At 42.6% G+C, this 27,110-nt stretch overlaps 1 protein-coding gene across 7 annotated transcripts in view; it reads left to right on the top strand.

Moving 5' to 3' along the window:
- The window catches only part of THADA (THADA armadillo repeat containing), a 328,389-nt gene that overhangs the window by 240,803 nt on the left and 60,476 nt on the right, over window positions 1-27,110 (top strand). For all 7 annotated transcript variants that reach the window (XM_047747152.1, XM_047747155.1, XM_047747154.1 and 4 more), the window contains one exon: window positions 7,207-7,301. In XM_047747152.1, coding sequence (XP_047603108.1) covers window positions 7,207-7,301 — 95 coding nt within the window. The remainder of the gene's footprint in view (window positions 1-7,206; window positions 7,302-27,110) is intronic.

Raw genomic sequence — 27,110 nt, 5'->3', positions numbered from 1 at the left:
CTGTTTTCTGATGGTTAGTCAGGGAAGGTTTTCCTAGAGGACAGGCTCTGAAATGAACTTTCAATAAAGAACATGGTGTGGCTGGACATGTGCCAAGTCTGGGGTTCGTGGCAGAAAATGGGAACATGTTCTAGACCGTTTTCCCCCTCTTCTTCTCCCACCACCTTCCCTCTCTCATTCTTCTCTTGCCCCTTCCCCCACTTCTTACCTGTCTTCTCTTCCCTTGCTCCCCACCTACTTTCCTTCTCTTTTTCTGGTTTTCTTCTTAACAGCCTATTCTGGGCCTAGTGGTAGTCCCTGGGATATCACTTTATTAACTCCACTGCTGGCTGCCTGGTACGAGGCTATTAGTGCTTTTTGCTCAGTGACGTGGTTGAGAACAGAAGTGGTCCGAGTAGGAGTGAGCGTGGTCGAGGCCAGGATTAGAGCCCTTGCTAGGACTCGAGCTCCCCAGTCATTCTCAGCCATCAAGCTCGTCAGCGGTACCTGTTTGATTTCCTGGTCTTCATTGGTCCCTGCATGTAGCAAGCATGTTTTCACCATCATATCTGCTTTACGGAGCTCTCCTGACTGGATTCCTTCTTTCCCTTCACTGGCTAAATCCTTCAGTGTCGCCAGACCCCTCCTCCATGACATTCCCTCTCACTGTTTTTTGTACATTCTGTTTTTCTCCATGTACGCTCTCCAGCATACACATACAAAACAAGGCCATAGGCTTTGCAAGGCCAGAACGTTCTCCCTCTCCGTCCTATTCTGTCCCAAGTAGGATGTTCCCCCATGGTGCTCGGTAAAGGTGTTTAGCTTAATAAAGTTAAGCCATGAGTCTAATTAGGCTTCTGGGGGAGTAGTTCCCTGGGGATTAGAGAGACCTCAGACCCTGACTCTGTTGAAGTCCAGATAGAGTCTCTTGACTTAGAGACCCTAACAGACACTAGCTGCTTAAAACCACAATAGCTGTTTCCAGCCCTCTGAAATAGGCAGTGAATGCTTCTGGAAGGATATAGTGTGTCCAGAGTGAACTCTCTGACCCTTTTAGGGAGCCCACCAACACTTCACACTCTAGTGTGTGGGGATCCTAGCTTTCCTGTATGGATTGGGCTGGTGGAATCCCACTGGTGGCTTCAACCCTTTGGAGGTTTTGAACTCTTAAAGGTCACTCTGAAGCTCTCCCTTTGGGTGTTTCACTCATCTGCTGTCTTTTCCTGTTGTCGTTCCCCTCCCACGTCCCCTTTGCACTTCTCATTATTTTCCAGATGTGTCATGTGCCCTGCTCTTTGGACATGCTGCTGCTTCTGCTGGGGTCACTCTGCCCATGTTCTGTATCCCACACTCCTCACTCTCCAGCTCTTTGCCAAGTCACTTCCTAACTTGGCAGGTCCCTCTTCAACCATGCTTAATTTTTAGCCTGTTGAACCCCTCCTTTGGGCCGCCCCTCATACTCTAGTATGATTGGTTCCATGTTTCTCCTGCTAACTTGGTGGCTTTCAAAATTTTTTGATAGCCACTTGAAACAAATATTTTACATATGACCTATGTAAAATATGTGTGTGTGTTGTCTGTGTGTGTATATGTACACATATGTGAAATCTTGCCCAGTTTGGAATGGTGATACTATCCGTATAAGATACGAACAGTCTGTAAGAAAAAGTGCAATAGGGGAATTTACTCAAGTTGTAGCACATTTAATTTCAGGAATGTTTGCTTTTAGCATATCCACCATCGCTTTGGATACCAAGCATAACCCTGTTAATACCATTCAGTATAGAGCAGGCTGGCTTATTACCTGGAAAAGAAAAAGAAAGGAGTTAGAACAAATCTACCAATGTTTTTGCTTAAAATTATTGCATTTCATAAATTATTTGCCTCCAACAAGACAATTTATTAAAAATAATTTATTAAAGATAATTTATTAAAACTTGATCCTGGGCAAGGACTTTATAGCAATAAGTAAAGGAAACAGTGCTTCCCTTTACCACTTTGATGCCTCTGATTATATTTTCCTCCTCCCTCCCTCCCTCCTTCCGTTCCTCTCTTCCTCCCTCTCTCTGCCTTTCTTTTCCTCCTCTGCTCCCTCCCTCCTTTGTGGCCCCAGATCCTCTGTGTTCCCCACCACTACCTCCCTCCTCCTCTCCTTCCCCTCCATTCCTTTTTGTCTGTTACACTGGTCACCACTCACTAGTTGATTTCATAGTCAACAAAATGGGTCATAACCTGCGGTTTGAAAAACACTATTCAGGACTCTAAGTTCCTTGAGGGCAGTGACTATGTCACTGAGTCATTTTATCTTCATATTTCTAAACTCTGGCACTATTCCTAGCTCTCAGTAGCCTCTCAGTAAATGTTTTCTGAATGAATGGGCCTCAGTTAAGCAGCTCTACAGCCACTGGGATTCCGGAAGGGACGGGAGAAGTGAATAATTTATCACAGACTTCCCAGGAACTCCTGCTGTCCTCCAGACACTAGGGCCATTGTGGATGTGTCTGGGAAGCCCTACTCTCTGCCCTGCCTTCTCCCTCCTCCCAATTTCCAGAAGAGAGGGCAGGAGGTTTAATGAAGTTCAGAGATTTCCCAAGGCAGCAGTGGATTCATCAGGTTCTCAGGTAGACATTTGTCAAGGGACGAATGTTTAAAAAAGTATGGAAGAAAGCAAGATTCTTAACAAGCCCTTTGTTTGATTTTGTATGTGTAAACTTTGTCCTCCTAGTACCTGAATCCTGGCTGCTCCTTCTATGGCCGTGGTTCGGCCGTTTTTCAGCCCATCTGTAAGACCCTGACCACTTTGGACTTTTTTTTTCTTTGAACATTCTAGATCTCTATTATACTGTGCCCCATGCCAGGATTTTTCCATTCGGGGGTAGGAAAAAAAAAAATTTCCCAAGCCCACCAAAACCCTGTGGGTTGGTTTCCTGTCCAGCTGGCATGCTGTTCCCCAGGATTTTATTCCCCTCATCAAAGTGGCTTGAGAGACCAAGAACAAACCTCTGGCTCACCCTGAACTGACAGTGTGCCCTTTCCAAGTCCGAACAAACATCAAGTAACGGTGAGAGAGAAAGAGAACAAAATGATTTTCCTGACTTAGAAGCCAGTTTAGAGTGAGACCCAACTCTGACTCCAGACAGGGTGGTTATGTGGCTGTGGCCATGGCTCTGGCTGTAGCCGTCCTTGAGGGTAGAGCCATGAACAGTGGGCTCTAAGCCAGGATTTCTGTCTCGGTTGGTCTCAAAGGAGAAGCCACGGATGGAGTCCTTTATGGCCCCAGATCCTCTGTTTCCTAGACTCAAGAGCAGCAGTCCTCGAGGGAGCATCCCACAATCTCCTTGACTGCAACAGATTTAGCCCAGAGCCTCTCTATTATGGGGGTAGTCACAGTGGGCCTCAGAGTGTCCCAGGAGGACAGCAAGTTCACCAGCCTGTGCCAGATCCAAAAAAAGATGCAGAACCCTTCAGCCAGGCAGGGGACTCTTAAGATTGCCAACCTTTCCTTGATTGATTTAGAAATCCTAAAAAATATACTTACTTAGCTAAAAATCTCATGGAAACTAGGCTTCTCCTCAGAGTTGACAGTCAAACCAGCTTCCCCAAAATTTCCCTTTATGGTTCTGTATGGCTGCAAAGGAAGACATCCAGGATGAGAGGCTATGACTCTGAGGCCACATGGGAGCAGACAGTGCATTTTTACACTAAGAAGCACCCAGTTAGCATGAGGCAGCCCATCTCCTGAAGGCCTGGCCTGCCTTCTTCTTGTTCCTACTTTTCAGCACATTCTCTCATCTTCCCCTCCTGATCTCCCTAGGTCCGTAGATAGGCCAGACTGATACCTTCCCATATCTATTGACCCCTCTCAAAACGCCCTTCCCTATCAACTTTGTCTGGCTAAAATCTTCTCATCATTCATGGCCCAGTTGGAATTACATCCCCATAAACCTTTCCCATCGCTCCAGTCCCACCTGATGTTCTTTCTCTTCACTCCTTATATCCTGTCCCAAAGTTTGCCCTTATTTTTGTCTCCATAACTGCATAGAATTCTCTGAGGTCAGAAATCATCTCATGGACCTCATTTCCCAGCACTTAACTCAGAGCTGGGTGCTCAGGGGATTCCGTCTGCTCTCCGCGGGCCACTTACTCAGCTCTGTGCTAGATAGCTGACAGTTCATGAACCCCGCAGCACTGGCTTTCTCGCATTCTTGCTTGAGTGGCCCTTTCTTTGGCAGAGGGAAGTCCTACCTGTTACACAGTAGAAATGCCAGAATTGCAAATTGTATCATTAAAGAAGTTTTTGTAAAGTGTGGACCTTTCATAGGGAGTAGACAGATAAGGACAGGGAGTTAGCGTTGTGAGACCTGGGGAAAATGAGATAGAAATGAAAGATAAGGGTAGGTTTGGGAAGAAAAATTCTGAATAGATGAAAGTTTTAAACAACAACAACAAAATGGAATTTTAATTATATATATATTTTAAAAATTACAATTATATATATAATTTTTACAATTATATATAATTATATATTTACATTTACATATAATGTACAATTTATATATATATATATGTGTATATATATATATATATATATATATATATATATAAATCTTGAAGAAGGTATAGACTTTGTAAGCATGATATAAAATCCAGGAGACACAAATAAAAATACCAGTATACTTGGCTGCATTGAACTAAACATTTTTGACTTGTAAAAAATTTATAAAGTTGAAAGACAAATGATAAACTGCAAAAATATTAAAAACAAATAAATAAAAGGGGCGGCTGGGTGGCTCAGTCATTAAGCATCTGCCTTTGGCTTAGGTCATGATCCCAGGGTCCTGGATTTGAGCCCCGCATCTGGCTCCCTGCTCTGTAGGAAGTCTGCTTCTCCCTCTCCTACTCCCCCTGCTTGTGTTCCCTCTCTCACTATGTCTCTCTCTGTCAAATAAATAAAATCTTGTAAAAATAAATAAATAATAAAAAATAGACTGCAAAAATATTTATAGCACATGTGACAAAGAGTAGATTTCCTTAATATACAGAGAGCTCCCACAAATCAATAAGAAAAAGACCAACAACGTTAATGGACAGGGGAACTGAATACATTTCACAGAAAAGGAAATCGAGGCATCTTTTTTGAAAAGCATATGAAGTGATGATCAACCTCACTTATAACAAAATAATCACAACATAAAAATGATGAGATACTGTTTTTCACTTATCATTTTGATAAAAGTCAAAAAAGTTTAATAGTACACTGTGTTGGTCAGGTTGTGGGAGACTGGAATTCTTTGGCATGCTGTTGGTGAACATGTATTATCTCTTTGGAGAGCATCTTGTTAAAAACAATCATAATTTTAGATTTGCAAATACCTTGATCTGTCTATTCAGCTTCTAGGAATTTCTCCCCTGAGTACTCATTTATATGCACAAAACTGATGTATATATACATTCTTTATTGTTTTTAGCTAAGTATCTTAAATAATCTGAATTCTTTCAAAAGGGGATTGGTACCTCCGTGGCATGGAACAGTCTACAACCTTTGAAAGAGAGGCAGATCTCTGTTTTTAATGGCATGATGTCAAAAACATGTAAGTGAGAAAAAGTAATGCCTAGAACTTAGTATACAGTAAACTACTCTTTGTGTAAAAATAAGCAAGTGGGTAGCTATAGATAGATGCTTGTAAATGAACAGAATGAGTCTGGAAGGCCATACTGAGAAGTAGTAATAGTAGTGGCCTCCGGGAACAGAAGGTGAGCAGAGGGCAGTGGATGAAAGAGAACTCCATTCTCACAGCATGCCCTTTTGTACGGACTTTTTATACCATGTGCACATTACCTATTTTTTAAAGCTTATTTTTAAAAAAAATAGCTAGGTACAGGTATGAAATTAGGCCAAACATGAGGTATGTGTATAAACTAGGAGTTACGGTAGGGTAGAAGTCGAAGCAAGCAAGTGACTAGAGAGGAAGCAAGTCAGCAGGACAGAAATGAGGCGGGTCAGCAAGACAGAGACCTGGACACACGGCGGTTTTGTGTTTTCTTTTAAGTCAAAAGTATCTCATTTTCTTTTCATATGAGAGCGTATGCCAGGCCTAGATATGGCCAGTTCAGGGTAGAATAGGAAGAAACTTAAGGGAAATGGTGATAAGACTGTTCAAATGCAGGGAATGAGGAGGATGGGTTTAGGGGTCAAGTAAATGGAATGTCACCAGCCAGAACATTTGTGCCATTCCCTCATCTTAAGCTGGAAGCAGAGAAGGCAGGGAGCGAACACCTGATGGGGCGTCTGCCGTGGCCCATAAGCAAGGGCATTCCACTTGCGCCACATCGGAAGTCACCGTGACTCACCATGCCGTGATTAGGGTTTCCATTGTCCCAATCAGGAATAGGACTCAGGTCACAGAAATAAGCGGCAAAGCCAAGATTCAAATCCAAAATGTCCCTTCTCTTTTTACTACGTGTCCTCTTTTACTACGTGCACATCAGGGAGGGTGGGGCCCTTTTCACAGTCAGTCCGTGTGACCCGAGGCTCAGAGCCAGGGGGACCTTCAGCACTGTTTTCCAAAGAAAGTCTTCATTCTTCCTTTTTTATCCAGACCCCTAAATCCAAGCCCACTTACTTTTTCCAGCATGTGGTTCAAAGAGTAAAGTGAACTCCATTTATTGAAAAAAGAAAAACTTGCGCTTATTGGGAAAGGAATGTCTGTCGCAGGACTTGTTAGCACTCCCGTGTGTTTGGTTTTCAACTGGTTCTTTTAAGTCTGTAGGTATGGTTTGTCCTACGCCAGTGCAATTCTCCTTCTCCAGAATGCTCAGTCAGTGACACTCGTAACCCAAGATCACCTCCACACACACCCCCCCCACCGCCGATCTGTCCACTAAAGAGGAAAAATAATAGAATATTAACTCCCCCCACCAATCTCCTCATTTTCAAATAACTGGGATAGGATACCGGGTTTTCTTTGTTTTCAGCTTGTTTTATTTGGAACCAGAGCATAGAGTTTTATCTGTTTTTGTGCATGTGTATCCCCAACCTCCACCTTGTGCTCTAGGATTTCATTTCCTCATTTGATTTACTGACGTGTTTCTACTATTGGCGATTATCTGTCTTTTTTAGCATTGGCCATAACTCCCTAAGCCTCATGATACACCTTTTTCTCATCTGTGACCCAGACCTCAGGGAGAGAAAAATACCAGCTTATCTCCTGTTCTTTACCTTTCTAGGCAAAATCCGTGTTTGGTGACCAGAGCTGTATATATTGACATTCTCTTCCTGTTGCCTCGCTGCCTTGACAAGCCCACGAAAGGCACCCAGCCAGGTATGATTCATAGTTATATCATATTTTGGAATGATTATGGATCTCTGAACTACAGGTGGGGCTTTGAGTGGGTCTGCTGCACACTCCCCCCAGCTTCTACTTTTGTAAAACTAACCACACATCAGAATTCAGCATGGTGTCAACAGTTCCTTCGTACACACTTTTCAAGGAAACTTATCCTTGTTTAGTTGGAAGTTTGCCATTTATTTTCTGTTTTGTTGTTCAGGAGGGAGTTTGGACTCTGAGTACTCATATACCCTCTGTATTTCAGAGACCTTGGCTTTTTCCTCTTCCATTCATTTTCTTTAAAATTCAAAGAAAGCAGAGAGTCCATTCTGCTCCATTCCGCGGAGCTAACTGAACTGGGCTCATTTGATCCTGGAGTCAGGATACTGGAGACTCAGTCCCAAATCCACCCTCACTGCCTTAAACTCTGACTTGAGATTCGTTCCTTGGTCATACACGTTTCTGGTATGGGCCGCCAGATCCATATATAATTGTTCTATTTGAATTATGATTCACAGAGTGTTTTTATTATTAACATATAATGTATTATTTGTTTCAGGGGTACAGGTCTGTGATTCATCAGTCTTACACAATTCATAGCACTCACCATAGCACATACCCTCCCCAGTGTCTATCACCCAGCCACCCTATCCCTCCCCCCCCATCACCCCCCCCAGCAACCCTCAGTTTGTTTCCTGAGATTAAGAGTCTCTTATGGTTTGTCTCTCTCCTGATCCCATCTTGTTTCATTTTTTCCCTCTTTTCCCCCCACAAACCCCCACCCTGCCTCTCAAATTCCTCATATCAGAGAGATCATATGATAATTGTCCTTCTCTGATTGACTTATTTTCTCAGCAAAATACCCTCTAGTTCCATCCACGTCGTTGCAAATGGCAAGATTTCAGTTTTTGATGGCTGCATAGTATTCCATTGTGTATGTATGTGTGTGTACACACACACACACACACACACACACACACACACACATATACCACATCTTTATCCATTCATCTATTGATGGACATTTAGGTTCTTTCCATAGTTTGGCTATTGTGGACATTGCTGCTATAAACAATCGGGTGCACGTGGCCCCTTCAGATCACTGTATTTGTATCTTTAGGGTAAATACCCAGTAGTGCGATTGCTGGGTCATACAGTAGCTCTATTTTCAACTTTTTGAGGAACCTCCATACTGTTTTCCAGAGTGGTTGCACCAGCTCACATTCCCACCAACAGTATAGGAGGGTTCCGCTTTTTCCCCATCCTCGCCAACATCTGTCATTTCCTGACTTGTTAATTTTAGCCGTTCTGAATGGTATGCGGTGGTATCTCACTGTGGTTTTGATTTGTATTTCCCTGATGCCAAGTGATGTGGAGCACTTTTTCATGTGTCTGTTGGCCATCTGGATGTCTTCTTTGCAGAAATGTCTGTTATGTCTTCTGCCCATTTCTTGATTGGATTATTTGTTCTCTGGCTGTTGAGTTTGATAAGTTCTTTATAGATTTTAGATACTAACCCTCTATCTGGTATGTCATTTGCAAATATCTTCTCCCATTCTGTCAGTTGTCTTTGGTTTTGTTGACTGTTTCTCTTGCTGTGCAAAAGCTTTTGATTTTGATGAAGTCCCAATAGTTCATTTTTGCCCTTACTTCCCTTGCCTTTGGTGACGTTTCTAGGAAGATGTTGCTGCAGCTGAGGTTGAAGAAGTTGCTGCCTGTGTTCTCCTCAAGTATTTTGATGGATTCCTGTCTCATATTTAGGTCTTTCATCCATTTTGAGTCTATTTTTGTGTATGGTATAAGGAAATGGTCCAGTTTCATTCTTCTGCATGTGGCTATCCAGTTTTCCCAACACCATTTGTTGAAGAAGACTGTCTTTTTTCCATTGGACATTCTTTCCTGCTTTATCAAATATTAGTTGACCATAGAGCTGAGGGTCCATTTCTGGGCTCTCTGTTCTGTTCCATTGACCTATGTGTCTGTTTTTGGGCCAGTACCATACGGTCTTCATGATGACAGCTTTGTGATAGAGCTTGAAGCCTGGAATTGTGATGCTGCCAACTTTGGTTTTCTTTTTCAACATTCCTCTGGCTATTCAGGGTGTTTTCTGGTTCCATATAAATTTTAGGATTATTCCTTTCATTTCTTTGAAAAAAGTTGATGGTATTTTGATAGGGATTGTACTGACTGTGTAGATTGCTTTAGGTAGCATAGACATTTTCACAATATTTGTTATTCCAATCCATGAGCATGGAATGTTTTTCCATTTCTTTGTGTCTTCCTCATTTCTTTCATGAGTACTTTATAGTTTTCTGAGTACAGATTCTTTGCCTCTTTGGTTAGGTTTATTCCTAGGTATCTTATGGTTTTGGGTGCAACTATAAATGGGATCAACTTCTTAATTTCTCTTTCTTCCTTCTTGCTGTTGGTGTATAGAAATGCAACTGATTTCACAGAGTGATTTTCTTTAAATGGAGAAGGGCAACTTCAAATTAAAAAAAAAAAATTTTATGTGTTTATATAAGAGGCTGCAGGAAGTGCTATACATGAGCTCCAGGCCACAGACTGAAACTGATTTCCAGCAACACAAACTGGAATGCAGGGTAATGAGGCTGCAACTGGTTAAAATCAGGCTCTTCTAATTGATTAGGCCTGTCGAAAGGAGGCTACAATTACAAAGTCACATTCTGAGTACAAGCAGGCCAGGCCTTTCCCCTGTTACGTTTGGTCTGTCAATGATTTGTTGTCTTCAGTAAATATATTCAGGCTGTCAGAGTCCAGCTCTGTCCATATGGAACCCTGTTCCCAAATTCAAACCAATTTAAAGTGCTTTGAGGGGGAGGTGTGAAACCACCTCACCCGGATCGATGACTATTAGCCCACAGAGTCCCTGTGGCCACGCAGAGGTAAGAAGAACACGCCTGGACTTTCATCAGCTCCCCAGCCCTGCAGAGGGTGGCCATTGTATCCATTTGGTAGAATAAGCTCATATAGTTTTGTAGCTGTCAAATAGTCCTAGTTTATGCCTCATCCCAGCCTAATTACTAATAGTGTCCCCCTTTACCCTGTCCAGGTCTGCTCCCCCAATTATAGATCACCCCCACTGTAAGGGACCTCAGGGTTGCGCCACTGTATTTTACACTTGAACTAACTGGGGTGTGGAGATTATAAATCAGGTGTTCCTGGGGCGCCTGGGTGGCTCAGTGGGTTAGAGCCTCTGCCTTCGGCTCAGGTCATGATCCCAGGGTTGTGGGATCCAGCCCTGTGTCGGGCTCTCTGCTCAGCAGGGAGCCTGTTTCCTCGTCTCTCTCTGCCTGCCTCTCTGCCGACTTGTGCTGTCAAATAAATAAATAAAATATTTTTTAAAAAAATAAATAAATAAGTCAGGTGTTACCAAGGAAGTTGGTTCAGGTTTCCTCTATTTTTGTATTTCAATTCCAAATTCTCTATAGCTTGACAGTCCTTCTCTGCTTAGTAGCTAAAGGACTTTGGCCTTGAAAGAGTTGCTCACGACTCATGAGTCCAGGCTTTGGGATCCTCTCGGAGTTGTGTGGTTGACCGTAATCATCAATTTATTTGAACCAAGTTTTCCTTAACGTACTAGTACCTTTATTCGTAGTCCAGAGAGGTTAACCCTTGAGTGTTGTGGGCAAAAGTCATGTTTGGTGGATTCTCTGTTCTCCAGCCACCTGCCCTTTACTGATGCTTGGGCTCCTCCATGAAGACGTTGGCCTTTTTGAACCATCCTTTCCTCCAAAGTCTTGCATTACAGAAGACTTTGTACCCCAGTTAAAAGTGGGCGCAGCTGTCATTTATTTTGCTCAGCTGTGTCATACTTGCATCGATGCATCATTCCTCTTACAGAGTCTTTACTCTGCCGAGGAGGATGCGACAGAGTGGGTGCTCTTGCCTTTATTCTAGTATGACAGCCATCGCTTGAAATACTTTATCCCGCCCTGCCCAGTGTGGCAGTCACTAGCCACATGTGGCTCCTAGGCTCTTGGGATGTGGCCGATCCAAATGGGAATGTTTTGGAAGGATAAAATACACACCCAATTTCAAAGAGTTAGTATGAAAACAATTTCTCACTCACTTTTTATGTTGATTACATGTTGGAATGATATTATTTTTGATATATTAGATTAAATATATTATTAAAACGAATTTCACCTATTTCTTTGTATTTCTAAAAAATGTGGCTGCTGGAAAATAAAAATTTTATATGTGGCTCATATTCTCTTCCTATCAGACAAGTAAGGATGTTATCCAGTCCTTCAGGATTTGCCCATATAAGCCACAGATGTGTGTGTATATGTGTGTCTGTCTGTATGAATGTTATACAATCATATAATACATCCACACAAACAATGGTAACAAATTTTCCTCCTTTGAGGATGGAACTACATCTTTAGAACTAACCAAATGTCAAATACAATGGCGATTCAGATGGACAGCACTGTTTAGGAAAAAAATAAACTGTGAACTTAAAGTAATGAAATCTATTCTTATGTGTTTCATAAATTGTTTCCAAAGCCAGCTTGAGCGATAGCTAAATATGTTACCAAACAAGGCAATCACTTACTTAGATGTGTAGACTTCAATGTGATTTCGAAATAATATCATGACATTATAGTATTACCTTGCAGGTAACTTGAAAGGATGGATCATGCCTTAGATTCTTCATCCCTCAGCTAAGCACACAGGAGGCCCTTGTTAAATGGGTTGGTTATTAACTGATGGAAATGCAGAGTTGGTTCCTCAGTTTTTAGAATAGTAACAGTTGTCATCAAGATTCAAAGTCTTAATTAAATTCATGCATCAATCAGATGTAAATTCATTTTCTGAACTCAAATGTTATGTTTATGTCATGTGTTGTCATGTTCATATCATATCTGTAAATGTCTACCTCCATTATTAGCTCACAAAGCTCAGAGTAGGGAGTATATCATTCAGGCTCCGAAGCCATAACCCTCGGTTTGAATCCCAGATCTGCAGTTTAGCTCTGTGACCTCAGGCAATTCATTGAACCTTTCGGAGACAGTTTTTCTCAATTGTAGTCGGGGGTGATGACAGGATCTGTATCTTAGAGTGGTTGTTGACGAATTTGTGTAAATTCCTATGTAAGGGATGTGCTTTGCATCGCACAGAGTAAGTGCTCAGTAAATATTAGGTACTATTAATATTATGATTCTCATTATCATTAGCTAGAAACCAGGCATCTCATCCAGTGCCCTGCAGCCCCTCACATTCACAATTCTCCTCTTACTTTGAACATCTTCAGGAAAGAAGAAATGTCTGCTTTCCTAGGAAAATACTGAAAGATGGCATAGCTGTCATGGAATGTCAGGAAATCCATTTGATTAAGGATTCTCCTGTCTCTCTGATTCCAAAAAAGGATCATTTTTGTTGTTTGTGTATTTTTTCATTCATCAGAAATGACATGCTAACATCAGATACATTGAGCACCTATAGCTGGAGACACACATACATGGGTTTTGGGCTTATAAGTAGGGGAGTAAGGGATTACAGGTGCCGTAAAGGAAATGTTTATGGGATACATTGAAGGTCATTTCTACTTGGGAAGACAGAAAGGCTTCATAGAGGAGAAGGTGGTTGAGCAGAGTTTTGAGGGTGAGTAGAGATTCGCCACATGGGCAAGGTGAAGGTGGGCATCATAGAGAGAGGGAGGAGCATGGCCAGAGGCACAGAAGCACAAGTCAGCACAGCCTTCAGAGAGCAAGGGCAGTGACCAGTGTCGGATTCAAGACCAGGCAGGTGTGACAGTCACAGAAGCAGGAACTCAATCATGAAGGACCTCCTAGGCCAATCCAAGGAGCGTGTACTTGACCTCATAGACAAAGCAGGTTATTAAAGGATATATGACAGAGAGTCACACCATTTGGTTTTTAAGAAAAGGTGACATTTCCTTCTATGCCCTCATCCTCGTAGAATTCTTAGAACCTTATGAACTAAGTTCCCATGGTCTCCAAAAAAGAATGTAACAGAAAATCCATTCATGGAATGTCAGGGGGATTTGTCCAGACTTTGTGATTGTCAGCCCTGGGGGTCTGGCAGGTGGGAGTGGGGAGTGGAGAACCAGACTGAAGATAAAGGCAGCAGAATGCTAAAAATAGCTGTCTTTGAATGGTGCCATCATGGGGGTGTCCTCCTCTTACTTCCATTTTACAGATCTTAAACACCATAATTCTGTTTTATTCATATGGGAGTACATATGTATATTTCAACAGTAAATGGATCTAACTATGAATCTCGAAGGCGATTCATTATTCTAAAAGAAATGAAATAGTATCCATTTCAGGGAAACATTTTTGGTTGAAGGAGGATTGGTCCATCTCCTCTCAAACACTGTTCTGTTTGTGACCTTGGAAGGCTATTTCCCCATCTCAACTGTCTCAGAACCATGTTGAGGGGCTGGGGGCATAAATAAGGAGAAAAACAGTGGAGGGGAAAGGCAGGGAAGACGATTAGAAAAGCTCAAGATAATGATGTGTTTTGTGTGATTCAGACTTTTATCTTAGTGCTTCCTCATCCTTTGAGGTTTCCTCAGCCATTAACTAGGTTTTACAAATTCCAGATCTGGGGGTTTTGTTTTGAGTTCCAAAGTGATTTAAACCCGCAGGACTCTCTGTCCCCTCTATTCTTTTTCCTCTTCTGAATCCAGCTGTCATCGTTCGTATACATCAGTTTCCTGCTGGAAAGAAAATTATAGTCTCTGAGTGGAGTTGGGGGATGAGGAAGAGGAGACCTAACAGCACAAGCACTCCGGGGCTGCCTTGCAGGCCTGGGCAGGGACCTGGAGACACAGAGCTTTCCCTCTCATTGGAGGCCCGCCTACCCTTTGTCGCTCTTAGCTTGGACATGTTTCATCACTTCGCAGAGTATAAGTGATCTCAAAAGGCTTTTTCCCTGCCCCTGAAATGTATATAGGATGCCCGCATACTCTCCTTCTCAGGAAACATTTTCAATACCCTCTTCCTTATGGAGATCATAATAATTATGACCAACAGTTAACTGAGCACTGTTAAAATAAGTCCGTGCCAAGCATCGTGCCAAGCATTTTGCATGCATCAGTAAGGGAGGTTCTTGTGGTCCCGCATGTCAGATGGGAGGAAACCCAAGGTGAGGAGACAACTGGCCAAGTGTCACATGCATAGTAGGAGAGCAGAGGCTGAGCTCTCTGGGCACTTACCCCATGGCCCCACAGCACAATCAAGGCCAGAATCAGGAAAACCACTGCCTCGGGGACGGTGCCCTAGAACCCTCTTGGTTGTTCCAACTTCCCATTGCTCTTCCTCTCCTATAGAACCCCCAGCCCTCAGAGAAGGATCCCCTTCAGAGGAGCCTTCCAGATCACATCCTTTCATTGGGTACTTTCTTGCCTGCATTTCTGTCTCCTGGGCCAGCAGAGTGTGGAACAGCATGAGCATGGACCTGGGACAGAAGCAGTTACTAGAAAGAGAGAGCCTGACTGCTCCCAGGCAGCCGTCTGCCCTTTCTCTCTTTGCAGGTGGACCCACGGCCATGGCATGAAATACTTCCCGGTACTAAGCTGCTGGCGGCTGCGTTTTGTGGTTTCTTTATTAGCTGGGATTTATAGTTCAGATCTCATCATTCTGCCAAATGCAATAAACATTTTGTTTTACTGGAATGTAGCTGTTATTATTGTTATTATATTTCTTCTCAGTGCCTTAAATGTGAGTGACCAACTTGAGAGCGTGAAGTCAGAATCCCTAAACAGTTGGAATGCCAAGTCAATGTGCTCTGTAGATCAGTCTCAGATTAGAAGACAGGCTCTCATTTATTACACTCGTATTTATATAATGGAAGTTAGGTAATGGGAACGCTCCCAAAGGCCAGCTCCAATGTTGATGATGGTTAAATGGTAAAACCTGGGACAAGTATCCAACAATGCTTTGTGTTTGTACTGCCTTGAACATGAATAATATATGTGTGACATGAATAAATATAAGGTCACTGATTTTTATGACATACTAACTTCCTTTACCTAAGTTCCTGGGAAATATAGCCAGTTACAGAGAATGAAAACATTGGCAACTTACAAACACCTGCTTTGATTATTTGGTCTAATTAGGTTAAACTTAACCAATCCCATCTGAACAAATTGAAAACAATTCTTATCTGTTCCCTTGGTCATGTACTTTTATCGGTGTTGGATGCAGATGTGTTTAATATGACACGGTAGATGCTGTTCTCTCAGCTCTGGGTGGGAGATAAAAGGGAATTGAGAACATATTTTTAGAGTCTTCTGGGGACTTTTTATTTCTGGGCCCGCAGCTATGAAATTTCAAGGAAAAAAAACAGGCTTTGTTGTCAATAAATTAGTTGCTTTTCTCCAAAACACTGAGACTGTCATCTGAATGGTTGCTTTTGCCAAAAGTATCTTTCCCAGGGAACAGTGAGCGCCCAAAATAAACAGATGATTCTAGCTGCCTTTCGGAAGTTAGAATAATACAGGATGTGTTATTAGATTGCTAGGTTCATGTGGTGTTTACAAGCCTGCTGCTGAGGACATAGGCCTACAGCTCATAGAATTTTAGAAGTTAGAGACCATGTAATCAGTAGGTAGAATGGAAACGATAGCAATTAAGTGACTTTCCCAAGGTCACACAGCTGGTAAGTGAAGTAGTCAAGCTTCCTTGGCTCCTGGTCCATTGCTTATTTCCATGACCAAAATTAAGAGCTTCTAGTAATATAAGTTGGGCCAAGTGTCTGGATCTATAAAGGAACCATGTCATGAAACTGGCTTACCCACATTTCCACCCCAGGAGTAAAATACTATTCAGTATTTTATGAGTAACTGGGATCTCAGAACATCTGTGATTTCGGTTTTTCTCTGTGTTTTGTCTTGCCCCACTCTAGCAGTCCTCAACAAAGATAATCTGAAACTAGTTACCCGTGTCAATTAAATTAGTTAAGCAAGTTGTTTTTGAAAGCTTATTCTAGACATCTCAAATAAATGGAGTCCTACAACATGTGGCCTTCTGTGTCTGGCTTCTTTCACTTAATGTTTTCAAGTTTCATCCTTGTATCATGAATCAATGCTCTGTTCTTTTTTATGGCAGAGTAGTCCATTGGATCAATATACCACCTTTTATTTATTCATCAGTTGATGGACATTTGTGTTGTTTCTACTTTTTGGCTGTTATGAATAATACCATTATAAGGGTTCATGGACAAGTGTTTGTGGGGATGTAGATTTTGAATTCTCTTGAGTATTGACCCTAGGAATAGAATTGCTGGGCATATGCCAAACCTAGGTTGAACTTTTTGAGGAAGTGGCAGACTATTTCCAAATAGACTGCATCATTTGGCATTCCTACCAGCAGTGTATGAGGATTCCAATTTCTCCACATCCTTGACAGCATTTGTTAATTGCCCATCTTTATTTTTTATTGCCATCCTATTGGGCATGAAGCAATATTGCATTGTGCTTTTTGACTTGTGTTTCCCTTATGGCTAGTGATGTCAAACATCTGTTCTACTGCTAACTGGCCCTTTGTTTATATATCATCTTTAGGGAAATGTCTGTTCAGATCCTTTGCCCATTTTTAACTTGGGTTATATATTTTTTTCATTCGTGAGTTATAAAAGTTCTTTAAATATTCTGGATTTTAATACCTTATCAGATACATAATATACAACTATTTTCTCCCATTCTGTGGGTTGTCTTCTCACCTTCTTGATAATGTCCTCCAATGTACAGAAGTTTTTAGTCTTGCTGACATCCAGTTTATCTTTCTCTTTTGCTTGTGCTTTTGACATCAAATCTAAGAAACCATTGCCTAATACAAGGTCACAAAGATTTGTATGCATGTTTTTTGTAGTTTTATCTCTTAACATTTAGGTTTCTGATCCAGCTTTTAAGATTTATTTATTTATTTATTTGAGAGAGAGTGCGGTGGGGAGGGGCAGAGGGAGAGAGAGAGTCTCAAACAGACTCCGTGCTGAGCACAGAGCCTGACACAGGGCTTGATCTCACAACCTGAGCCAAAATCTAGTGTCGGACACTCAGCTGACTGTGGCACCTGATTGCCCCAATTTCTGATCCATTTTGAGTGAATTTTTGTATTTGGTGTGAGGTACAGATCCAACCTCATCCTTTTGCATGTGCCTAATGCATTTGTCCCAGCACTATTTGTTGAAAAGAATTATGCTTTCCTCGTTGAGCTGTCTTAGTATCCTGGTCGAATAATCAACTGACCATTAATATATGGATTTATTTGACCTCTATGACTGTCCTTATGCCAGAACCATACTATCTTGATTATCGTAGCTTTTGAAATTAGACCGTAAACCCTCCAACTCTGTCGTTCTATTTCAAGATGATTTCGGCTGGGTTGCTTATATTCTCATACAAATCTTTTTTTTTTTTTTAAGATTTTATTTATTTATTTGACAGAGACAGATCACAAGTAGGCAGAGAGGCAGGCAGAGAGAGAGAGAGAGGGAAGCAGGCTCCCTGCTGAGCAGAGAGCCCGACTCAGGACTCGATCCCAGGACCCTGAGATCATGACCTGAACTGAAGGCAGCGGCTTAACTCACTGAGCCACCCAGGTGCCCCTGTCATACAAATCTTAAGAACAGTTTGTCAACTACTGCAAAAAGAAAAGAAAAGCCAGCTAGGATCATGATAGGTATTGTATTAAATCTATAGGTCAATTTGAGGAGCATTGTCATTATAACAATATTATGTCTTCAGGAATTCAGATGAGAACAAAGGATGTCCTTCCATTTATTTAGATCTGTTTTCTAGTTTTCAGTGTACACAGCATGAACGTCTTTCATTAAACAATTTATTCCTATTTTATTCTTTCTAATGCTGTTGTAAATGAAATTATTTTCTTAATTTGGATTCTGGGTTGTTTGTTGCTACTGTATAGAAGTACAATTGATATTTGTATATTAATCTTCTATCCTGCAACCTTACTGAAGTCATTTATTAGGGGTTTTTTGTGGGGTCCTGGGGATTTTCTATATATGAGATCATGTCACGTGCAGCATAGTTTGTACTTCTTCCTTTCCAATCTGGCTGCCTTTTATTTATTTTTCCAATTGCCTAATTACCCTGGCTAGAACCTCCTCTACAGTGTTAAATAAAAATGTCAAGAGCAGACATTCTTGTCTTTTTCTTGATCTTCTGGAGAGAAGTTTCCATCTTTCACCATTGAGTATGTCGTCAGCTCTGTGGGTTTTTCATAGATATCCTTTATCAGGTTGGAGAAGTTTCCTTATTTCTAGTTTGTTGAGTGTTTTTACTGTGAAAGGGTGTTAGCTTTTGTCGTCTTCTTTTTCTGTATCTATTATGATGATCATGTCGGGGGGTTTTTTGCCCTTATTCATATGATATGACCCATTACTTTTTATTGCTGTATAGTATTCCTTACCACTTTGCATCCCCACCAGTGCTGTATGAGAGGTCTAGTTGTGCTATATCCTCACCTAGACTTGGTGCTGTCCCTCTAGTAGCTATTCAAGTGAGTGTAGCAGTATCTCATTGTGATTTTAATTTACATTTCCTGAGTGACCAGTTATATTGAGCATCTTTTCAGTTACCATATTTGCTGTACGTATATATTTTGGGTAAAGTGTCTATTCATATCTCTTGCACATTTCTTTTTAAAATTGAGGTGTTGGGAGGCACCTGGCGGGTTCAGTCAGTTAAATATCTGCCTTCGGCTCCGGTCATGATCCCAGGGTCCTGGGATTGAGCCCTGCATCAGTCTCCCTGGCCAGCAGGGAGCCTGCTTCTCCCTCTCCCTCTGTCCCTCCCCACAACTTATGTGCTCTCTCTGTCTCTCTCAAATAAATAAATAAAATCTTTTTTAAAAAGAGAAAGTGAGTTGTTTATCTTATTGTTGAGTCTTATTATTGAAAGTGCTTTATTCTGGGTATAGTCCTTTATTATTATTATTATTATTATTATTATTAATTTTTAATGTGGGGTGGTTTTTTTTTTTAAGATTTTATTTTATTATCTATTTGACAGAGATCACAAGTAAGCAGAGAGGCAGGCAGGGTGGGGAGGAAGCAGGCTCCCTGCTGAGCAGAGAGCCCGATCTAGGGCTGGATCCCAGGACCTTGGGATCATGACCCGAGCCGAAGGCAGAGGCTTTAACCCACTGAGCCACTCAGGCACCCCTGGGTATAGTCGTTTATACAAAGAAATACTTTGCAGATATTTTCTACCTCTTGTTTATCTTTTCATTTTCTTAACAATGTCTTCTGAAGAGCAAACATTTTTAATTTTGATGAAGTCCAATTTATCAGTTTTTTCTTTATTTTATGCTTCTTGTGCTTTAGTAAAGAAGTTCTTGCCTATCCCAAGATCACAAAGATGTTTGCTCATGTCTTCTTCTACAATTTTATATTTAAGGTTTTACCTTTATGTCTTTGACATTAGGCTAATTTTCATGTATCTCATAAGGTTGAAGTTCTCTTTTTCATTTCTTCCATACAAACAACAAATCATTCCAGCCCCAGTATTTCTTCAGATATTTTTTCCAGCCCTTTCCCTTTTTCCTCTCTTTCTGGGATTTCACTGTATGTATATTAAGGTCACTAGAAGTTGCCCCACACATCACTGATGTTCTGGGGGTTTTTTTCTACCTGTGTGTCTTTTTTTTTTTTTTTTAGAATGCAGCTGCTTTCCTCAAACAAGATAGCAGGCGGCATTTTATTTTATTTTATTTTAAGATTTATTTATTTGACAGACAAAGATCACAAGTAGGCAGAGAGGCAGGCAGAGAGAGAGGAGGAAGCAGGCTCCCTGCTGAGCAGAGAGCCCGATGTGGGGCTGGATCCCAGGACCTTGGGATCATGACCCTAGCCGAAGGCAGAGGCTTAACCCACTGAGCCACCCAGGCGCCTCTGTGTGTCATTTTTGATAGCTTCTAATCTATGTCTCTAAATTCACTAATCTTTTGCAGTGTCTAATCTGCTGCTAATTCCATCTAGTGTATTTTTTTTATGCCAGGTTTTATCTTATTCATCTCTGTAAATTTGATTTGTGTCCCTTTAATATCTTTCATATTTCTCTTCATCATGTTCCATTTTCCTCTAGATTCTTGACCAAACATAGCATGTTTATAGCAGCTGTTATCATATCCTTGTCTCTGCTTCCATTATTCTTGTTATTTGGGGGTCTTTTAATTTTTCTCCTACTTATGAGTCCTAATTTCCCTCCTTTTTGGATGCTGATAGTTTTTTTATTAGGTGCCAGACAATAATAATTTTATGTTGTTGAGCATTGGATTTCTTTTATTCCTTTAAAATGTTGGACTTGGGGAGCGCCTGACTGGCTCAGTCAATAGAAAATCACTTCCAGGGGCGCCTGGGTGGCTCAGTGGGTTAAAGCCTCTGCCTTCAGCTCGGGTCATGATCTCAGGGTCCTGGGATTGAGCCCCGCATCAGGCTCTCTGCTCAGCAGGGAGCCTGCTTCCTCCTCTCCCTCTGCCTGCCTCTCTGCCTACTTGTGACCTCTATCTGTCAAATAAATAAATAAAATCTAAAAAAAAAAAAATCACTTCCATCACTTTGTTTTGAATCCTCTTGATTCCTCAACTATAAAATGGCAATGTCCTCTAAAGATGGGGGTGATGAAAGTCATGTAAAGAAAAAATTTGGGGGCACCTGGGTGGCTCAGTCGGTTAAGCTCTTGCCTTTGGCTCAGGCCATGATCTCGGGGTCCTGGGATTGCGTCTCCCCCTCCCTCCCCGCTTGTGTTCTCTTTCTCTGTCTCAAATAAACAAATAAAATCTTTTTTTTTTTTTTAAATGAAAACTTGGAAAGTCACGTTTCCAAGATAGGAAAAATCCAACTTTGGAAGAAAAGCAGCTAGCAGGGGTTAAAATTGATAGCAAAAACAAAGAAATGAGTGGTCCTCTCATCCAGAGCAAGAGACAGAGCTCCTGCTGGTCCCACAGACAGGTACGCTCACTTCTGGGCTGACCTCCAGGGCTCCTCTGGCACAAGGTACTTAACTCCTCCCTCCATGCCAGGGCTGCATTCCACGTGAAATAGCATTCCTCAGGTTCTGTTGGGTTGGCCAACTACATACTGCACCTCGCAGCATCATTCCTACAGGTATTAGTGTGAGTCCAGTAGTGCCGGAAAGTTCTGCAGCCTTTTAGTCCGTCTCTGCCGCAACTGTAACCTGTAGCGCCGCAAGGGACTGAGATGGGTGCTCCTCGCTTCTCCCTTATCACAGGGGTAAGCCCCAGTTATTTAAAGGAATCCTCCCAGCCAGCTTTGACCTCTCAAGTTGGTTTCACAGCTGTATCTCATTGCCTCAGGGTAGAAGAGAAGCCCCTTAGGGCTTCTGGGGGGAAAGGCAAATCTAAACAGGGGTATCTACGGTGTGGTGCTAGGGAAATTCCTGATTTCCCAAACTCGTCCTGAGTAGCCTGTCACTGACAGAGAACCAGAAGCACTATTTGCTCAGAAGTAATTTTATGTTTGTATCTTTGCTTTGTCATGTGTTTATTCTCAAGTATTTCCTGACGTCCCCCCTGTGTTAGGCAGAGACAGGGATGGGATGGGGGGTGGAGTCCAGAAGTAAAAGCTGGCCCCACCCTGTGCCTGGTGAGCTCATTTTTAGCCGGCCCAAATCCTTTCAGAGCTCCCACCCAGAGCAGGCTCCCAAGCCCAGGGACTATGTTATTTCTTGGAGTGACAAGATGGTTTTCAGATGGTCTTCTCAGAAGCTCATTATCCTTCATCAGCAGCAGATAAGGAATTCTGTGCTTGAAAAATACACGCCTTTGAGAATATGCTGGGGGCAAGGGAAAGAGGGAATATTTCCCAAGGGAAGTGTATCGGGGCCACTCCTTGTGTGAGCAGGGCACGAAGGGGTGCAGAGCCCTGGAAACAGAAGGAGGCAAGAAATAATCAGCCAACACCAGTTCAGCGTGCTTCTCAAGGCAGTTAGTTTCCAGATCCTTCCACCAGGTCATCCTACATGTTTGTTGTTGGAGGGGCCCCTGGGGTCAGGATTACAGTGTATTGGGAGGGACAGAGGATTAAATAGAAGAATGGAATTTCCCTCCGATAAGGAGAAGCCAACATTTATTAAATCAGTTGATTTGTTGTTGTTGTTGAAGTTCCTATGGCTTCCTTTTCTCCCCAAGTACATTTTTTTTTTTACTGACAAATTGCATAACAGGACATTAATATTCACAGAGCGAACAAATTATCATCCGTGATTATTTTTAGAACCAGTTTATCAACTGTTTGAGGTAAGAACTTTTGTTGGATCTGATTACAGATCTCTCTGACCGCAGCTACACTTCTTTGAAACAGAAAAAACTGGCCACGTAGCTCTGCATTAAAAGTGAAATCTGCTTTATATTTTCTTATCCCCTACTCTTTTAAGGAGGGTTGAGATTCTGGGAGAAAGGGAGGGGATCCAGAAAACTTCAGAACAGTTACATCTGCAAATTTTTCTTGACCTACTGGTGTCACAATTCAGAGCCTTTTGAATATGTGAAAGAGAAATGCAGCCATTTGTTCATTCATTCATTCATTCAGTTGCGGCAGAGGGAGCATGTGCAAGGTCAGGCAGGATGGAGAAGCTTAGGCTGACTCTCAGTGCAAGTGAGCATGGTCAATATCATTGCCATTTACACAGCATCCTGGCAAGCGACTTAGTCCATAGCAGGGAAACTATCCTTTTCTGTTTGGCTGGACTTTTCAGTCCTGGGAAGGATCCTTCCCCCTCTTCGTGGGTACCCACTGCTACTTAGAAGTAGAACAACTTCGTGGTGATGCCTGGGGCTTTGGCTTCCCCTGTAGCCACCTCTGCGGAGCCAAGGAAATGCTGTCTTTGGGCCTGCACATTTACTCCCTCTTGTCCAGTTCAGCACAAAATCAGGCTCTCTGGATTCATGACTTAACAGCGAAGGCCAGGAGCTTTTGGCTGAACACTAGATGAAGGGGTTGACTTTATGATTAGGGGCTGTGGTGTATAAAGACGAACACCACTAACCCCTAGAGTCACACACAGGCCACACAGCAAAGTGTTTACACTGCCAGGAGCACAGAGGAGCTCAGGTGGGCTCAGGAGGGTCTTAAAATGCAATTCCTGTTAGCGGCCTCAGCGTTGCCTGGGAGTCTGTTAGAAATACGATCTGGGTCTATGGCCATACCACCCTGAACGCTCCCGATCTCATCTGATCTCGGAAGCTAAGCAGGGTCGGGCCTGGTTAGTACTTGGATGGGAGAAATGCGATCTGGGGGGCCCTGCCCCAGACCCACTGAATTTGGACCTCTGCAAGAGAGCACACTCGAGTCTGAGCCCCTCTGGTCTAAGGTAGCAGCACAACTGCCCTTCTAGAAATATGCTCAGCGATGACGGTGCCAGGTGAAACTGTCCTCTCTTTTAATTGTTATTTTCCTATCTCTCTTTCATGCTGAGTACTTCAAGTTAAATTCACCTAAATTAAACGCTTTTTTTTTATATATTTTTTTTAATTTGACAGACAGGGATCACAAGTAGACAAAGAAGCAGGCAGAGAAATGGGGAAGCAGACTCCCTGCGGAGCAGAGAGCCCAATGTGGGGCTCGATCCTAGGACCCTGAGATCATGACCTGAGCCAAAGGCAGAGGCTTAACCCACTGAGCCACCCAGGCGCCCCTAAATTAAACGGTCTTAACAATGAAACTCCACTGTATCCATAATTGTGTGGCAATATCTCATCCCACTTTTTTCCCCCCAGAATGTCCTTATTAAGGCTAGATAGATTAACATGCATCTTTTAAGATTTTTTTTTTTTTTTAAAGAAATTTTAACCCATCTATATGACAAGCTCAGAAAATCAAAGATGAATGACCCACAGGCCTGCCCTTTGGGGCTGTGCTCCTCCTCTGGGGAGAAGACGGACTTCCCTAAGTAATAAAACAGGATTTGTAACATAGGACACTGTCCCTGCTCCAAACATGTGCCGCTTTTAAATTTCAGCAGCCGGGTTGATGTTCGCACTGTACGTTGGTAGGTTAGGGAATGGCGGCTTTGAAAAATCAGTTAGTTTAGCAATCACTGTTCAGGTTGCAGACATTAACACTGCAATCTGCAGCTCGCCAGAAAACCAAGAATTGCTAAAATAGTACATTCGAGATTATGGGAGGGAACTGTGTGAATGGGCCACTGTGGTCCTTCACACAGACACTCTGCTCGCTGCCCCGAGGGACCCAGAGGAGTCCCTGCGGTTCCTCCGTAGAAGACCTCTGTTTGGGGTAGTCGTGCTGTCCAAACAGAGCACACTCAGGAAACTGTTACCAGCTTCCCCAAAACTGCAGTTCCCTTATGCCAGTCCCTGGTGATGCTTTCACAGTCAAAATGTTACCCAATGGTACTATGGCAGACTTCTTAAAGCCAGATGTCTTTAAAGAATTACGCTTTTAGGATAACACTATGGATTAACTACCTTTTTTGGTGTAAAGAGCCTTTCTGTCATGAAAATGATAATAGATGGTGGGTTTTTAACATACTTCCTTGACAAGGTAAAAAGTTGGCAACGTGTCACATTCTGTCTCAGTGCTTTTGACATTTTCGTGGTCCTTGGATTCCAAACTATTTCTCCATTGAATGAAGACTTAACACAGTAGGAGGTATTGTCCTTCCGAGTGAACTCAGCCATTAAGCCATTCCTTTGAGGCTAGAAACACACTTACTCTAAAGAAACAAAAAGTTAATTTCAAAAACGAAATCAAATTTAATGTTTAAAATCAGTCATACGTACTTGGGTGACTAAAATGACCACACGGATGAGAAGAAATTCCAATCAATAAGTTTGCAAAAATCATCTAATTCTTGAAAAATAAGATGGGGCCATTAAAGGAGGGACTTGATTCTTTCATTAGAACACTTGGCTTTCAAGAAAGATGGGAAAGAAACCCAAAGCAATCGAAACTGAAATTGCAAATAGAAATGTTATCTTCCAGAGAAAAGAGGTTCTAAACCTCAGACTGGGGAGCCCCATAGAAGACCTGATTTCAATTTTTTTGCATGCCGTAGACAAGTTACTGAGGGAAATGGAAATAAACACCCAATGTTGATCTGGACTTGGAAATGCATTTGGTAGGGCAAGACACAAAACAGTGCTTGGCCAGGAAGAAGTCCTGTTTGTGAAAACCATTTGGTGAACTCTGTCTACCGGCTGCTGGTGAAGCAGTGGCTGTCAAGCCCAGGAGAATCACACTAGAATCACCCGGTCCTTTAAAACCAGGCTCACCCCAGACTTGCTGTCCGGTGTCCCTTGCCATGGTTGCTTTTCTGAAGCTCTAGTCACTGTAGCTGCTTGTGTGAAAGTGTTGGTTACCTCTGACTGCAGCCTCCTGTTCCGGCTCGAGAGCCCCTTGCTGTAGGCTCAGGGGGAAAGGTGCTCTGCGGTCCCCACATCCATGGGAACGGAGCCTGGTCAGTTTCACTGCCACATCCTAAACTGAGAACAGAGCCTGAGCCTAGGGAGCCAGCCTTGAGGCCTGACTGCCTGCCAGGTGCCTTTATTCTAGTGCTTATTCATTCTTTTCAATTCTTCTTGGTTTTTTTCCTCCTCTGACCTTTGTAAGAGAAAAGGGGTGTAGGGGAATTTTCTAGTTCTTCACGATAATGAACCACGGGGCTGGAATCAGCTGTGCTCTACTTGGGACTGCAAACCCCTAGCTCTAGAAACCCTACAGGCGCCTTTGAAGGTCATGTCTTAGGAGCATGGTTCTCAGCTGGGATACAGAGCAGAATTAGCTGTTGGCTTCTTAAGACTACAGGTGTCTGTGCCCACCTCAAGCCAACTGACTCCGAGTATGCAAGCATGGGATTCAGGTATGTGTGGTTTTAAGAAGCTCTGATTACCAAACATCCTTGGCCCAGCAGCGGCAGCAGCACCTGGGAGCCTAGTAGAAATGCAAACTCAGCCTCCTCCCCAGGCCTGCTGAATCAGACACGTGGAGGGTGAGGCCTGGGCAATGGTCTGTGGGTTAGCAAGGCCTCCAGGTGAGCCTGAGGCTCACTCTGGTTTCAGAGCCTCTGCTTTAGGTCATCTCTTTGGGTCTAAGCAGCAGTTAGGAGAAAGTGTCTAAATGAGTGTCATTTGATTATTTCTTAGCTTGTAGCTCTGACAGCTCTGACCTCACTGCTCCTCTGCTAATTCACACTAATTCAGCAAACTTTTCCACTGGTCACTTTTTGTCTCTCTCTTTTTTTCTTAAGATTTAATTTATTTATTAGACAGAGAGTGAGAGCACAAGCTGGGGGTGCAGAGGGAGAGAGGGAGAAGGGGGTTCGATCCCAGGACTTCGGGATCATGACCTGAGCTGAAGGCAGACACTAAACCAACTGAGCCACTGAGGCGCCCTACTCTTTGTCTCTTAAATTTCCCTGGAGCATTTGCTGATTCCTCCCCTGGTCAGGCACCATTGGGCAGCCTGCAGGACCCTTCTTAAATTTTTTCCCTCCTGAAAGCTTTTATTTTGTCTTTTCTCATAGAAAAAATAAGTGCCCATCACATTCATTTTGGTCCTTCTTATGGCTCATGTATTCTCTTTACCTCCCATCCCCTGCACCCTTGGGCAGATAACTTAACCTCTCTGTTCTCTTGTCTGTAAATGGAAATACTACTAGTACCTACTTCTTCAAATGAGATTAACACTTGTTGAGGTGCTTAGAATAGTACTCAAGTGTCAATTCTAGAAGTAATCGGGGCACTTGGGTGGCTCAGTGGGTTAAGGCCTCTGCCTTCAGCTTGGGTCATGATCCCGGGGTCCTGGGAC

Source organism: Lutra lutra, chromosome 9, assembly GCF_902655055.1.
Source record: "Lutra lutra chromosome 9, mLutLut1.2, whole genome shotgun sequence".
NCBI classification, from domain to species: Eukaryota; Metazoa; Chordata; class Mammalia; order Carnivora; family Mustelidae; genus Lutra; species Lutra lutra.
This window is presented reverse-complemented; position numbering and strand designations above follow the sequence as displayed.